The following is a 16,696-nucleotide window of genomic DNA, read 5'->3' as shown; positions in this document are numbered from 1 at the left end:
TGTCAGTTGCAACTCGTGTTTATTCAGGAAACAAATCATACGTCCACACCTTATTTTTGACCTGCCATCTCTGGGTTTTGATACAACAGTAAAAAAGAAACATAAAAACAGTAACAAAGGTTGTCAAACTAACATAAATACAACAAACCACTTCTTGTGCATGCCTCAGTCTGCCAAATAAAAACAGCACATCCTTCCAACCCTCGCCCACAAGGGGGCAACAACAAAATAAAAAAAAGCTTCCCTTACTGCACCACAATCCTCTGCCTTATCAGGAAAGAGCAGACACATAAAAAAAAAAAAAAAAAACCTCAAATGTGCCCCCAACAGGATCAGAACCAGAGTATTGGGCTCACTGAGTTTCAGGCAGATGCTTGATGCACTGAGGGTTGTGTTGGAATGACAAGGGAATGATGGTCTTCCGCTTGCCCCGAAATGAGAGCCCAATTTGGTCAGGAATGAAAAAGTAAAGCTGGAGGTTAAGCACTGTTATCTGAAAGCAGTTTTTTGTTATATTTAATCATGTCATTGTATCTAGTCTTTTTTAGGTGCCCTGAGCTGCAAAGCTCTTCATACATTGGAGCAAGAAGGGACAGTGAATTCTTACTTTTTGTGATCAGGTTCTCATTTTTTGCCCACCATTCTGTTTGTCATGATGATTTCAGGATTACAAGAGCAGCCACTATGCTAGAAGCAAATACAAGGGACGGTTTCTTGCAGTTTTCTTTTTGAAAAGCAACAATGCGTGAGAGCAGGAGACAGAAACTAACAGAAACTTTTTGGGAATAAAGAATAGTCAGAGTCTTCATCTATTTCCTCCTTCTATTCTTTTGTCTCCGCAAAGTCTTTTCTCAAGCAGATGTCATTTTAAACATCAATAAGTATGTGATGGGGATGGCACTTATCAAACACCACAGAGGGGGAGGTGGGAAAGGATCATGGATCACGTCGCCCGTGTTACTGTGGCCCATGCAGGTCCATGTCCAACAGCCCTCCTGCTCTCAGATTTGATAATACACTTTGCTTGGTCCTGTAAACCCAAACAGGCTGCAACAACATCATTCACAAAGCTACATTACATCTACCATATATACAATGTCACCTAGAGCTAATCAATGGTACCGCATGGTTATGACTAATGTGGGATCTACTGTTAGGTTTTGCTGACTATGGAGAAAAGGGGGGTGACATTGAAAGCCAAACAGGATGAAAGAACAATAGTATCATTCTGAGAAAATCTGCGTCCATTTTCCTTTGAGTACACAGTTTGTTTGCTTTCTTGGTTTAATGTGATTATGCCAAGTTTTACTGATGTATTCTACCATTACCAAAGAGAACATGTTTTCCCCTTCGGGAGCGGTGTATCGCGTAATAGGAAGAAAGCTCTAACCAGTTGGGTGTTATGTGCTTTGGTGGCACATATCCTAACCACTTTAATACTCTTCAGGAAAAGGGACACAATTCTCATTGAAGCATAGTAGCATTGTGACAGGTAAGGCATGAGGATTCAGTGTTTTGCTTTTTAAACTTTTAACTAATTATGGTCCTCTGCATCTCCTCCTCCCTCCTTCCCTCGCTCCCCGTTTCCCTCCCACCCACAATCTTGCACTCTGGCTGTTTTTCTCTGGGAGCGGCCTCTCATCTTCCTGCTGTTTAACTAAGAGAAGTGATGTTGGAGCGACCGCCAGGGGGCACTACAATACGCCGGCCAGCAGGCCTGATAGGGATGTCATCAGGGATGGTGGGGCCTGGACAGAGAGAAAAGGAGAGAAAGATGAAGGGTGTTACATGGCCAGAGAACAAAGAGAGCAGAAAACGAGCTAAGAACAAGGAAAAATAAATAAATGAACAGTTAAAACCGCGGTCGGCTGTCTGAGCAGATGAGATATTCAGACCAAACTTTGAAAAGTTTCATTTTCTCTTTTGAAAGCAAAGCTGTTAAACAGGAAATGATATATCACAGCAATAATTTGATCAATCAAAATGAAACGTAGCATATTAATTCTGGTCCCTGTTTTGAGTAAGCACTGTCAATTGTGTAGTATTGGATCACTAGGGGCCTCTGCAATGGGCAAAGTGTTGGTATATTCTACATTTAAGAAATACATCTCAACATATAGAAGTCACAAGATTGAAACTTGTCATTCTCTCATGTGGAGTGAAAGCTATTGGTCCTGGTGGAAGTTTGTGTTCTCCAAGAGCTCCTCTAAAGGATCAGTGAGGAGCTGCGGAGCAGCCAGAGTGTGAGCCTAGTCTTTGTTCTGACTCGTACAATCCTAAAACTCTCATTTCTGTTGAAAAATCTAGGATGAAAAATTAAGCTAACTAAATTCCAAAATCTCCTTCCCCTGGGATGCTGTACATGCACTGCTGTTGTCGAGCCTTTGCTGCAATAGAAATGCAGAACTGCTTTACTTTATAGGAAAATGCAGTCTCTGAGTGAAACTAGTGTTGGCAATTGTCAGTCATTTTAGACTTACCCAACACATGGTAACTCTTATGGCATCATAGTCCACAAATAATCCTCCTCGAACACTCACTTTGCTATTTTCCAGGCACTGGAAACTCTTAAAGATATTATTATCAATGACATACAGCATGTGTCACTAAGGTGACAGAGGAAAGCAAGTTATAGCAGACTTTCTGCTGTATGAGTATCGCTTAACTGGTAAGAAAAAGATGCTCAAGGCTGACATAAAGACTGGTGTTTCCAAAGGATGAGCCAGATTGTCTGTATATGAATGGAAAGTAGAATTATGTCAGCCTGTGATACACTGTGTCTAATCAAACAACCCTTCCCATCTTCTTGCAGAGCAGTAAATCAACTCTGCAGGTGGTATCCCTGGAAAAACTAAAACAGACAGGAGACCGACTCATTCTGGGAGAATGCAAACATATGTGCATACACAAGAATGCATAAGCACATAAGAAGTACAAAGCCTGGGAAACTAGGAGCAGCCTCACTCTCCTCCAAATACATGTACTTCAATTTGGAAATTCTTTCCAGCAAAGGTCACTTTTTTTTTTTTCTTCTCTTCGGTGAGGTATCACACATTAGCTATGCTTGTAAAGACACGTTGCTCAGCACTGCCAAAGGCCAAACAATTTTATACACTTAGAAGTAGATTATCACCAACGAAAAAAGAGATTACTATGTTTATTTACAAAGAGTATCAGTAACATAGTGAATACAGCTGTGTACTTGTCCAATTAAACAAGTTTGATCTCCTCGAATTAAGGTTACACATGGACGCGTTTAGTCTGTCAGGGAAGACAGAATTAGCAATGGTTGCCGCATCTGACTGTACAACAAAGGGGGCACTGAGCACAGGATCCATCATTTTACACAGGTATAAAGTGTCACTGGTAGATTGACAAAAAGCCAGTTCTTTAACATTTGTTTTTCTGTTTCTAATCTAATCCTGTGTTGACCTGACATATGGGCACAATCACGTTGTCACTCAGCAACCCCGCACAATGGAACAGATGTCTAACAAAAATACTATTGTGATCTCTCACATTACATTGGCCCTTCCAGCAGCCCGTGTCCAGATGCCTGAATTGAAAACACTGTATGCTTTGAGTCTTAAGCCAAAACAACTCCAGCGTGACTTCAAATAAAAGTGCAAATGTCAGCAAAACTTTGTTTTACTGTGGCTTAATCCATTAAAGAAGCTCTAATTGAAGGTCAGTGTCCTAAACGGCATTCAAAAGTATTTTTTGATTGTTGTAAAGATCTGTATGGAATGTTTTCATTTAAGGGGGGGGGTTAAATGATTAAAGTTAATGACACAGTCCAACAAGTTAGGCAAATCAAACAACAGCGATATACTTTCAAGTCAAGTAATAACACATTTTACAAATAAACTCTCTGACCACAGAGTATAAACTGTATGTAAACAGTATCAGTGAAGTTACCCATTCACAAGGATGCCAACAGCTTTGACTGATCCTGTGTTTATATCATTCAGGATAGAAGTAATGTGAAGCAGAACTGCCAGACAATAAGTGCCCCTTAACTGCCCCCGGACATGGAGACTCTACTGAAAGATGGAACAACGTTTTTTTTCAAGACTGTCCCTCACCTAGTTTTTGTGGAGAGTGCTATCTAACACAATAGCCAAAAATGTCAAATAGGTGCTTAGATGGGTTGTGATCTGGTGACGGCATGAAGAGCGAATCATTTTCATCCTTATCAAATTGGCCCCCGGGATCAGAGCATTGTCATTCTTCAAGAGAACACTCTGATAAGAACACGGTGATCACTCAGAACAGCTTACTCTAAGTCAGCCAGTCAGTGAGTCAAGGGAACTAAAACCATGCAAGCAAAATGCATTCACTGTATCCTGTCACTGTAGGGGCCAAGGGTTCAGGTTTTTCCAATCAAATTATCATCTGTTTGTGATATAGAGCCACACAACAGCTCTATCCTCCCAACTTTCATCAGCTGTATATGTTTATTGTACTATAGTTTACATCAGAGAAGTCACAACCACAGTTGTATGGTTTTATTTGGGGGGGTCATTTACCCCAGATGTCAAATCAATAAAATCTGGACAAAACAAAAAGAAAGAAAAAAGATATGCATATATAAACACTGCATGAATTATCTTACAATAAAGTGGAATATACTGTAGACAAATGAATGGCCCACAGTGTAAAAGAAAACTGCATGCAAGATGACAAATAAGTAGGTTATTCTACAGACTTTAGACTGATGGTCAATGGCCAAGTCATGAATGAATCATTCAAGAAAATTAAAATGTGATAAACAGAAAATAAAAGGCTTAGTAATTGTTCTGGACTCACCACATGGTGCAGGGTTACCTGCTAGACTAAATCCAGACTGGTGCAGGTTTCTGACGGGTTGTTTGGTGGGAGAGGTGCGTGCTGACGCTGAGGGGGTACCACCACGGGACATGGAGAACTCAGACACGGGGCCGTCGTACATTCCCCTGGGCACTGCCCTCAGCACCGCCAGCTACAGGTAGTAGTGAGGAAAGAAAAAAACAACATCAGATAATTGCTAGTTTGTAACAAATCATGACACAGATGTTAGGTATAACATGGCTGTTTGTGGAACTGGTTGTGACCTACTTTTAAATACACTTCTCCCTCTTCCTTCTGAGAAAAAGTCCCAGATTTACACATCCACAAACAAACAGACCTTCACAAACACTGACATACATAATCAAACCATTCTAAAGGTTAGAGCAGAAGAAGCACATAATACACTTTCTGTGCGCTTTCACATCAAATTTCATGCTGTCGGTGAACAAGCCATTGTATGTATGTCTGTCAGTGCCGTGACTCAGTGGAATCTTGGACACTCCGTCAAGAGTTAAAAAGAGACATCTGTGAACCAAGAAGGCATAACAGTAACTGCTACCAAGATAAACAGCACACTGTTACTACGGCTCCATTTTCTCATCAGCAGCCAGCTGCAAATTAAGGAACTGTGGGGAAATGAGGTTTCAAGGGGAAGGAGGAAAGATGCCAAGAGAGCAGAGAGCAGGGTCCATGTGGTACTTACACGGGAGCATTTCTCATTATTTGAATTCAGTGTGGACAAGAAGCTAGGAATGTTCCTTTTTTCATTTTTTCTTTTGTCTTCTGAGCTGGTACAATTTGTTGACAAATTGAAGCTGTTTGGGATTTGACCTTTGTGGCATTCAGGAAAATTGCATTGTAAGAAATTTCAAATAATTTAATGGGTTTTTGTCTTGTCTTAGTTTGTTGTAAACTATATGCATCACACAATTTCTACTTGTTTACATCTATACTATCTACATTTAAGACATTGGAAAAAAAATATATCATTAAGCTCATTGTGAGAAATGACAACGGATGACTGATACTGCTCTCATTTTTTTACGCTACGCATGGGGCTGCCTGCAGGAACTTCAGGAGTCTTGCAGCCAGCATTTGGCTGCCTGGCAACCAGCAAGCCATTGTCCAGGAATGTCCCTTTAAACCTCCCAGCTTCTCTGTGGCTTTTCCTGCGATGAATGCAACATTCCTAAATGGCTTTTGGAGCATGGCGTCTTACGACTTGACAGTAAATTTAGGACAAATTTTCAAACTTTAATATACCTTGTAATCCTTACACTGTATAATGTGAGAAATCTCTCAAACAGAGTTACAACTTAAAGTTTCCTTTTTAAAACCGTGATGACAAAGCCTCGACCATCCGTACTGTATGGACCTTACAGTGCTTACAACTGCCTTGTGGTTGAACCTTGGAAGGTGAAGTCAGACTTGCTTTATCTCCTCCACATCTCACTTCACTGCCTCATCCTTCTTTCTGTTCATGATCCTAACCTCTATTACAGTCCAAGACCTCGTATTTCAACAATTTTGAAGGCCTTAACTCCTACATTCCACACACTCTAATCTTTTCTGCATGCATTGTAGGCATCCCTTGATGGAATTCTATGCTCAAAATATTCCTCCTCCCATCATTTTTGCTTCTATTTATGTAATACCTTTGATGGCACGAGGTCAGTGTAGCATATTCTAGCAAAACTTTTCCTACTTTCTGCATGAAAACAGAGTTGAGAAAAGTTTCTATGTGGATTCTTTTTTTATGTCTCATGTTGGAAGTCAGTTTTATTTCAAGTTTAAGTTACTTTAAAATAATTATCATGGTAGTTTCATGTTGGAAAGTTTATCTAAGTTCAATTATTGAAAAGACCACTGCACACTTTAAATACAGTATATGACAATTGCAAAATGGTCGCTACAAAACTATAAATAATAGGTTGGACATAAGCAGAAACCGGTATTTACCTGCTTCCTGGCTTTTACACGCTTATAGGCAAAGTCAGGGAAGGGTGAGCAGGGAATGAAGCGACCCAATCCAGAGGTGACATGGAGGTTTCCATCTTCCAGAACAATCTTGCCCTGGCATATCACCACCAGTGGGGCTCCACGCAGCTCCATGCCCTCGAAGACGTTGTATTCAGCAGTCTAAAACACACAAGGGAAATTATTGGAGAGACCTGTGGAGAAATCACTTTGTTACGTCAGCTACGTAAATATGTGTATAATTAATTCATGTTAAATTGTGGAGCTCAATTAGAATGACTTTGTCATGTGGTTTTTATGTTGGACTTGGATCATCATTTTGAAACATTGAGGAGGCATGAACTCTTTCTTCATCCCTCTCTGACTCTCATTATTTCTCCTTCATCACCTCATTTCTTATACTTGTCTGTGTTTGGCATGCACAAACAGCTGCCATCATCCAGTTGGCTACTGACGCCTTCTTAGATCGTCACACTGTTTCCCTTCCTCCCTTGGCTCTATATCTTGTCCACCAACTCCCTTCACACTGCTCCTTTCAGTCTATTGCCTTTTTTTCTTCTTTTAATGGCTCTTTCTCCTCCTTGCGTTTTCCTGCACGATTTATGTATGTCTTGCAGTTTTTCATCCATGTGTACTTTCCGTCCTCCTCCAATCTCTTATGAGCAAACTTTCTTTTCTCTACATGTTTGTTATCTCTGATGGTCCCCTCCCCTCATTCCATTGTTGCTGATTTCCTCTGCACACGGCCCTGTTCTCTGCTGCCGTCCAAATTCAGGCCAGAACAGGACATAACTAAGACCTGCTGCATGCCAAACATGATGTCATGACTAAGCTGAGTATGTGTGTGTGTGTATGTGTGCGTGTGTGTGTGTGGGGGGCAGTGTGTTCCTGCCTCTTCTTGTCTATGTATCCAAATATCCCTCTGCACTTTGATGCATTTTTTTATGTTGACAACAACCTTCAATCCAGACCAGATGCAGGTCATTCGATAAACTATGAGACAGCACAGTCTGGGGGGAAGTGGTCACCAGCTTAATGTGTAGGTAAAGAGGGTCAGTCATGTTTAGTCTGGCATCTGGGTGTACATTTAGTTAGATTTATTGGCACTGGGAGCTTTTCTATTATTTCATCTGGAAGGACAACCAGCAGGAAATGAGAGGGTGACATCATTATGTAACAACCCACGAATCCTCAGTGGATGCACTCCACTTTTAGAGAAGGCATGGTATTAGTCCAGTTCTCTCCATGTCACTCAGTTCCTCCATCTGGAGACAGTGCAGCTCTTTTTCTCACCAACATTAAGAACTTAGGAAAGACAAACAGAAATCTACAATTTCCACTTCATTATCTTCACCTTAAATTCAAGATCAACTTCACCTGCTATGAACATAAGCTGTTAGTAATTACACTTTCCCCAACTCTTGTATTTCTGTGAAAGCAGGACTTGTTCTGAATTGGTAAAGCCTTCATTTCCTGTACACACACTTCCCCTGCTGCTCAGCAACCGGTGAGCAATCCTCTCATGTCTGCGTAGCGGCAGAAACCTCTACTTCTACTTGTTCCAGGTGTACTCACAGTGTGTATGTGTGTGTGAGAGATGTGTGTGAGAGATGTGTGAAAGGTTGTGTGAGAGAGTCTTCACATGGTCTTGGGTGAGGACGAGAAACATCTGCAGCGGAATATAGTTTCCCATGTTTCTCATGTAGTCTTACACTTAGTATTTAACTCTGAAAACGTGACGGCAGACAAAAGTGCTTTCAGAAAGTAATTATCACTACACTACAGAGTTTTATATTCATTTCATAAGAAATAGAACATTTCTATAGAGACTTTGTTTGGTCCAGACTTCCAATAAAAAAAACAAAACACTTACATTTAGGACAGCTAAACAGGCCTTGACAAAAGTAACATTAATTGATTTGCATTATCATTTACATACACAGAAATAAAGGAGCACGAACAGGAATTAACCTCCCTGTTAATTCTGATGTTAAACTTGACTCAAATACACAGAACTTTCCAAATAATAACCAATGAAATCACCAACTGTGATTCATAGTTTGTTCCTTGAAATCCTGGCCATCACATCCAGAGAAACTAAACAACACAAAAATAGTAACAGCGTGAGAGAAAAAACATGTGTCAAGCAAGGGGGGGGGGGGGCTTGTATAAGTGGAGGTCATGCTGCACTTCTGCATCATTCGGTGAGATGTTTTCTGTTTATTGGATGCATTGTTTTTTCCAACAGTGTGCACCAGTGTCCAAAATACAATAGAATAGAAGAATACTTTATTCATCCCCCAATGGGGGAAATTCAAAAGTATCTGGGGTTTTATGAATGTGTTTAAAGTGCATTTACTATACCAGAACCTTGAGGTAAGAATGACTCCTGTGAGTCCACTTTTCCAATTCTGAGCGTCTTTTGGATGATCTGTGTGAGTGAAAGGGATCTACAGGAAGGAAATACCTCCTGATAATACAGCACATACAGTACGTTCCCTGTTGACTAAATGCAGCTCAGCTGTACGGGAGATATGGGAAAATGTTTGCATTACTGACAGCGTGTTTTTTTATGATTTGGTGGGACTCAACTTTACATTAAGAGCCGTTCAAGTGACACAGTGAGTGGAATTAGTAGCGAACATCCACTGAGACTTCATTTCCGTTCGGAGGAACTGAGAGCTCTCTGGAAGCTGTTCAAAAATGTCCTCTCTCTCCCCAACCATTCCCGGTCTTGCACGCACAGATGTAAACACTTATATCATATATTCTAGTTGGCTGTTTTTCTAAAAGTCACACCTCCCAAAATAGAACCTTGAATTTCCTTCTTCTTATATTGTAAATAATAGATAATGTTCTATAACACAAGCCATATTTAATCAAGTTTAACTAGAAGAAGTGACTAGGACATTTTGATCAAAGATGGTGTCTCCAGTTGTTTAAAAGAGGATGAAATGAGAAGCAGAAGAAGAAAGGATGCTAAGAAGAAAATGCAGGGGCTGAAAGTTTAATTGAATCGAAACCTAAGACAAACACAAAAAGAAGTTTCAACCTGTGTACATACCGAGTTGTGTGTCTTGGCAGTGATGGTGCGGATGGAGTCTGTGTCCCAGATGACCAAGTCGGCATCAGAGCTCACAGCAATCCGACCTTTCCGAGGGTAAAGGTTCAGGATCTTAGCTGCATTGGTACTTGTCACAGCCACAAACATGTTCTCATCCATCTTTCCTGTAGTCTGAGAGGAAAAAAAAATGAAATAATGTCTAAATCGAGTTGTTATTATGACACTAACACCAATTGGTGGTGGTCACCAATGGGATCTACTGAGATAACCTTACACTGTTTCTAACAGCAACACTTCACAGACAGCTGCTCAATCTTTGTTTTCTAATGCTTAACTAATCATTAGGCAGCAATTGTGCAAATATACTTTATAGTGATATAATTAAATAAAGAAGATAAGCTTTGACTGAGAATGAGCATATTTTGTAGTTTCACAGATTAATTCAGCATTCTATTTCTATTAGAATGGGAAAAAAAATGCTTGTCCATCTCAAAGACTTTCAAGCTACCAGTGACAAAATGCCTTATGCACAAGTAGGAATACTAAGAGTCAGGATCCCACATGTTTCTTTCAGCTGACACCCTACAATGTACTGCCTGTAACCACTTTTTTTGTGTGTGTCATAAACAGCTTCCCACTACACAGCAGCTCTTAGTTATTTTTCACTTTTGGAGATTAATAGTTTCCCCCTCAATTGTGTCCAGGACTTAACTGTGCTCTAACTCTAATCAGCCAAACTTTGTGAGCTAACCAGAAGGTGCTTCTCAAATTTAAGGAAGTATCCTTAATGGCTGCATTTTTTCCAGGTGCTACATCAACAAATGTCACCAATGAGCTTCATTCTATGTGCAGCGAAATTCGACAGAGGATTCTTTTTCACCCTCTAATTTCTCGAAGCACCCACAATTCTTTGAACATTGAAGAAGATAGGTTGATTTTTTGAGGCAATGTGCATTTAAATGTAAGTAAGTTTGTTTTCAAAGAAAGTTGTTAGCATCATAATGTGTTCCATCACAGAGCAGCAAAGTATAAATTGCTAGCATAAATAGCCTACGAGACAGTCAACAGCTACGAGGTATTTAAGACATGTCAGTTTCTCAACTGTTGTATGTAGGATTTAATTTAAGGTGGGACTGTTGCCCACTCCTTGGGATTGTTCCAACATGCATTTTCTGAATTCAAGAAAGGAACATAATAATACAATATTTTCTCGCCTTAAGGCGAGACACTACAGGTGAATAGGGTAATTTTTAAAAATGATAGATATCACCATGAAACTTCCTCAGTTGATTACTTATACAAGTATGAAAAAAAATGTATTACAAGTTTTAGAAATTTGTACGTTTAATTTTGCAAATGAGGCATTATCTCATTAAATATGCATAAATTTGCATATATTTCCGGAAGCTAGATCTGAACATGATAAAGCCAGGTGCAAAATTCTTTTTTCATTTTGTTTACACACAAAATGAAAAGAAAATTACAGAGGGATTTCAGGAGATCTGCTTTCATTTCCTAGGAAATCAAAATATACTGCCCATACCCTAAAAAACATAGATTTTCGCCATATTTTTTGATTATAATGTCACATAAATCAGGCCAGGAATGATTTATCAACAAAAGCTTCTGTAAATATTTTTAGAATACTGCTAAGTGTATAACTGGAAAGTTTGGTGTTAGTAGGTGTTCCACAGGCTGAGATATCGATACTGGAAAAATACAAAAAACTGATTTTGAGAAAACGGCATTAAGATTTAAATAGGGGAATTCATTTTGGTAAATTTGGGCGAAACGTACTGCCGCGATTAAACAAAATGTGATGAAATAAACATTTTAATTTATGTTTTGAAATAACACATATTGAAGGAGTAGACTGGCCCAAAATCTAAAAATGGACCACTGCATGAAATCACTGTTTTTGCCTGCCGTGTCTCGCCTTAAAAGGACATGACAGAATGACCCATGCTACCAAAGAAGCATCCATCCAGGAGCACTTAGGGTCTGTTTATCCTGTTTTTAATTAAGAGCGCATGATATTTAATATACACAACATGTGAGTAAATACTGTTTGAGAAGTAATATATAAGTAATGACATGTTAATTGCCTATGTGGTTAGTGTTCTAATCAGCCATGTGGAGGCCTGGGAAATTTTGGTCTTTCAAGCATACACCAAAGCACGTATGTTTGTGGCTGTAGGTGACGCTACACACAGCCTTGCTGATAGAAACATTCTGTTCTCCGCATGGAATTTTATGGTGCAAGTGTTAATGTGCCAAGATGTGCATAAATGCACCATTAAAGAAGGTATGGAAGCTGTTAAAGTTCAAGAACATGTAAATGTAACTTTCCTTTGCTGAAACATAAACCCACAGGGGGGCTTTAAATACAAATACAGCATAAGATAATGCATTTTCCTTACATGTAAGGATATATTTCACCTTGTGGTTGGTTTTTCCACAACCAATAATAAAATGGGGACTTACAAATGACCTGAAATCAGATACCATGGGCAGAATATTCAAGGGATATTTCATCTCTTTGGGAGATGTCTGTGTGTTAAAATATGGAGCTGATGTTATCAGGAGACAATTAGCCTGAAAGAGGACTGGAAACACAGGGAAACAGCTAGTCTGGGTCTGACAAGAATGAAAAAATACACCCTGCAGCAGTCAGTCCAATTTTGGAGCTGGGATTCTAAGCAGCTGTCCTATGGAAAGACCTACCCACATTTTATAGGCACCACTACACTCCACAGCAAGGCTCAACAAAGTTGCTTGCAAGCCAAATACCGATGCAGTGATAACAAGAAAACACAAAAGAAGAGCAAGGGTAGTGGGCTGTATGAAGGAAAAGACATATGTGGAAATAGAATAAAAGGCGATAGAGGAAGGCTGACAAAGTGACAACAAGACAGTGAAATAGATACCTGAGGACAAAAAGACATGTAGGGAAAAAATGAACGCCAGATAAAACACAGGGAGAACAAGCTTCCTTCAAAAATAAAGACCACAGTAATGGGTGAGACGTTGATATGTGAACATAAACAAGAAGTCTGATCAGGACACAATGAACACTACAGAAGAAAATCAAAGCTACTGCACAGAGATGAATGGTTTTTATTTCAAGAGAAAGTGTAGAAAGCAAGTGAAGCAGTAATAAGTCTTGGGCTGTGTTCGAAACCGCATACTTCTCCTACTACTCCTACTACTCCTACTAACTTTTTGAGTTAGTGTGCGAGTTTGAGTAAGCGGGCAGTTCCCGGATGCATACTAGATTCACCGAAATGTTGGGTATGCATCATGAGGTTACAACTCATACTCAAACTACTCAAGATGCAAGGTAACGTGATGTCGCCGATCGTCATTTCCTGTCAAAACGGCAGTTTCAAGCTAGCTACAACGATGGTAGGTTCACTTCCTGTTTTCAAAACAAAAGCACCAATTGTATCGTAATGGCTTTCCCTATGATAAAAGGCAACGGGTATTTTATTTTGTGAAAATAACCGGAAGTGCGTTGCTCACTGCGGCTAGCTTTAGTAGCGCCGAATTCGTGGGAACAAAATTGTAAATAACCGGTATTTTGTCAGATTTTCAACACGTTGGGGATCTAAACGATTACTTTCTCCCCTGAAAATGTTTCAAATGTTGCTAAAGTTTACAGAGTTTAGAGCTTAAGCGAAATCAGCTTCAGGCCGGCTGATTTCGGCTCGGGCAGGAGCGAAATGCATTGTGGGTAAACGCTCTGCATACTGTCTGATTGATCAGTATGTAGTATGCAGTATTCGGTTTCGAACACAGCCTTGGTCTGCCTCTTTTTACTACTAAACAGCTCTTTTCCATTTTCCAAAATTGAAACACAGAGAAAGAGACCCTCGATAACTAGTCCTCACCACAGCTTTATCCCAGATGAGTGCCATTCTTTCCTCCACTCCGTTGACACCTTCTGGGATCTGAGTGAAGTCGTCCTTGCCGATAGCCTTCTGGGCCACGCTGAAGGTACAGTGAGCACTGCCGGTCACACTCAGGTCTCCACTGGGAGAGGAGGACACATGAAGATGGAATTATATCAGCAAAGCAAAGTCTGTGTACACAAGGAAATGTGTTTATTTACTTTACTAGAAAAGGAGCTGAAAGAAGCTGGAGTAAGCAATGTGCCCGAGTTTCTTCTACTCGGACAAAACATTACTCATGCTTCCTATTTCCATACAAAGCCGTAAGTATCCTTCCAGATAAAGTCAACAAACTGGTATCATTTACAAGTCGGGCCCAAATGAATCAAACTTTTATTGAAAACAGAGGGGAGATATTTCAGTTTGTTCAGCCAAAAACTTATTTTTGTACACATATTTTCTGACAACCAGAATTAAAAAGGGCATATAAAACACTGACCAAGCAAAAGAGGTGCATTTATTACAAGCTATACACATCCCAGGAGCTCCATTTTTCACAGTTCCTGCATGCAGGAGCTGCAGAAAAGTCTAAGTGTACATGTAGATTACGAGCAAGCAGAAAGATGTTTGGTATAATTAGTTCGACTTGAACTGTACTGCATCCTGATTTGCTTGTTGTTGTGTTATCATGACACATTGTAGTAATATAAAAATGGTAGAACAAGACGTGAAAAACAAAAATACGTAGCATCATGTCTGTGTAACATACTAAAGGTTAAATAGGTCAACATCCAAACCAGAGGGAGGTGCTGTGGTACGCACCTGGCCAGCAGTGTGTTCAGATAGTCTGGAGTGGTGGGATCAGGGCTGAGGGGAGGTGATGTAACAAAAGAAGCTGCTTTGGCCCAGTTCTTGCTCCAGTAATGTGTCCCATCAGTCCCCAGGCTGGCTGTGATTGGCTCCCCAAACACCACATTTCCTGAGAAACAAATAACAGCAGAAAAAACGTTACTACAGCGCCAAATGTGGAGCGATTCTTGGCATTTTCATGATCATGAGTTGCATCAGTTCAGTCTGATTCATTTCCCAGCAGTTTAATCTCACTGAAAGCTTCGGTGATTCATCTAAGTGTGTGCAAGAGAGGAACATGCCACTGCTGGCAATGAACTTATTCTTCAATGCGTGATGATCCAGACTTTGATTTCGCTGACAAACACGTCTGCTCCTATGTTTCTTTATAGTCCTTTATTCTTACACGTCCATGACTAACATTCTTCCTGGTTTTAAAAAAAAAAAGGTGACAGGTCCATGCCTTTAAAGAATGGACATGATGGCACGAGGAAAGCCATGCAAGGTCACCTCCTCTCTGTTAAAACCTCACGGGGCCCATCATGAAAGACATCCAAACAAAAGTTTTCCTTCTTCGCGCTCTTGTTTTCTCCCTTCCTTTCTTAAAACTGAATATTTCACAATCACTCACAGCCCTCGGGTTCACATCTGTTTTTTTTCTCTAAGATATGACAGCTGAACCGCGAAAAAAAACCTCCCCCAAAAAAACTGAGTGACAAAGCTGCAGATGACATTTATAAATGTCACTTGTAATAAAAAATAGAAAAATAGAAAAAGAATCATTAAAACAATCAGAAATTATATGATCTTCCTTTTAGAGCCAGCCTTCTGTTTAGTATACAAATAAATGTGATAAACAATATCATAACGGAAACTTAACATGATGTTTTTATTTTAGTTACATATTTATTAAGATTCTAAAGAGAAGTGTTAGTCTACTGCTCTCCCTGTGATTCAGACTGACTTTTTCCTCCAGCAGCATTCCCTGCTGCACAAACAGCACCAACACAAATTTTAGGAGCAGCACTTGAAACGTTCAACTGAATGGCTGCTGTCTGGAGACTTTTATTCAATGTCAACATTCCTCGAAGAAATAAGATCCTTTAGTCCATCTTGTCGCGAGTCATATAGCAATTCTCCACTGTTAAGCTTGTCTTTAGATGTCTACACAGGAAAAATTTAATGCAAATTTGATCTAGGTCTAAATGCTTCTTGTTACCTTTTTTGCGGGCCTGTGAGATGATGTCAGCAGCACTCTTGCTCATGACCCGGGTCACATAGAGAGGACAGTTGGTTTGGCTGGCGATGGTGATGGCACGAAACACCGCCTCAGCCTCCAGCTAGAAAAGGGACAGCACATTGTGGTTGTCTTGGAAATGTTTTTCCCATTAGTTCTTTGTCAAATATACTTCAAATATCTCAACCACAGGAAATATTTCTGGAGTCGTATAATTTGAGTGATTCATTTTTAAGTTAAATGACAGTAGTGCACATATAATTGAAATACTATTAACTGGGAATGTTAAGGGCAGTAAACAAAGGCTGAAATAAACTCATATAGTCAGATGAGCACCACGTGTTTTCACATTTTCTAACTCTAAGACTTTGAAAGCAAACGAACTGGACAGATTTTGGACACATGTTCGCAACGCAGAGAAAAGCATATGGCATTTTAGTATGGTTAAAACATTCAGGAATTTTCCATTTAAACACTTCCATGTTTGTGCAAGTCAGTTTTAAAAGACTACAAATAACTTTCAGCACAAAATAAAAGGAAAAAGGCTCCAGACGTGGGAAAAAGGATGCTGCGTGTCTTGTGTTGTTTGAAATGAGACTTTCAGCTGATGATTGTGCTCCAGTCAGAAAGCTCAGTCTGGTTCCAATATTCAATAAATTAGAACCAAACAGGGCAACAGACACTGTTTAAAAAAGTAATGATAATAATCCAGCTCGGTCTCTGCTCAATCAAATGAAGTCTACCAAGCTTACCAATGACATTATGGCACATTATGACATTATATCACCTCACTGCACCACAAAATGGAAAAAGCCAATCGAGCTAACGGCAGAAAAGTCGATGAGTTCA

At 39.8% G+C, this 16,696-nt stretch overlaps 1 protein-coding gene across 1 annotated transcript in view; it reads right to left on the bottom strand.

Moving 5' to 3' along the window:
* The window catches only part of dpysl3 (dihydropyrimidinase like 3), a 38,291-nt gene continuing 21,595 nt past the window's right edge, over nucleotides 1–16,696 (bottom strand). The window contains exons 8-14 of the mRNA XM_075486690.1: nucleotides 15,830–15,950; nucleotides 14,584–14,740; nucleotides 13,762–13,903; nucleotides 9,872–10,042; nucleotides 6,790–6,969; nucleotides 4,810–4,981; nucleotides 1–1,748 (exon numbers count right to left, since the gene is read on the bottom strand). Coding sequence (XP_075342805.1) covers nucleotides 1,654–1,748; nucleotides 4,810–4,981; nucleotides 6,790–6,969; nucleotides 9,872–10,042; nucleotides 13,762–13,903; nucleotides 14,584–14,740; nucleotides 15,830–15,950 — 1,038 coding nt within the window. The 3' untranslated portion in view covers nucleotides 1–1,653. The remainder of the gene's footprint in view (nucleotides 1,749–4,809; nucleotides 4,982–6,789; nucleotides 6,970–9,871; nucleotides 10,043–13,761; nucleotides 13,904–14,583; nucleotides 14,741–15,829; nucleotides 15,951–16,696) is intronic.

This window comes from Odontesthes bonariensis, chromosome 16 (genome assembly GCF_027942865.1).
Source record: "Odontesthes bonariensis isolate fOdoBon6 chromosome 16, fOdoBon6.hap1, whole genome shotgun sequence".
Lineage (NCBI taxonomy): Eukaryota > Metazoa > Chordata > Actinopteri > Atheriniformes > Atherinopsidae > Odontesthes > Odontesthes bonariensis.
Note: the sequence above shows the minus strand (reverse complement) of the source record. Positions and strands in the feature narration are given on the sequence as shown.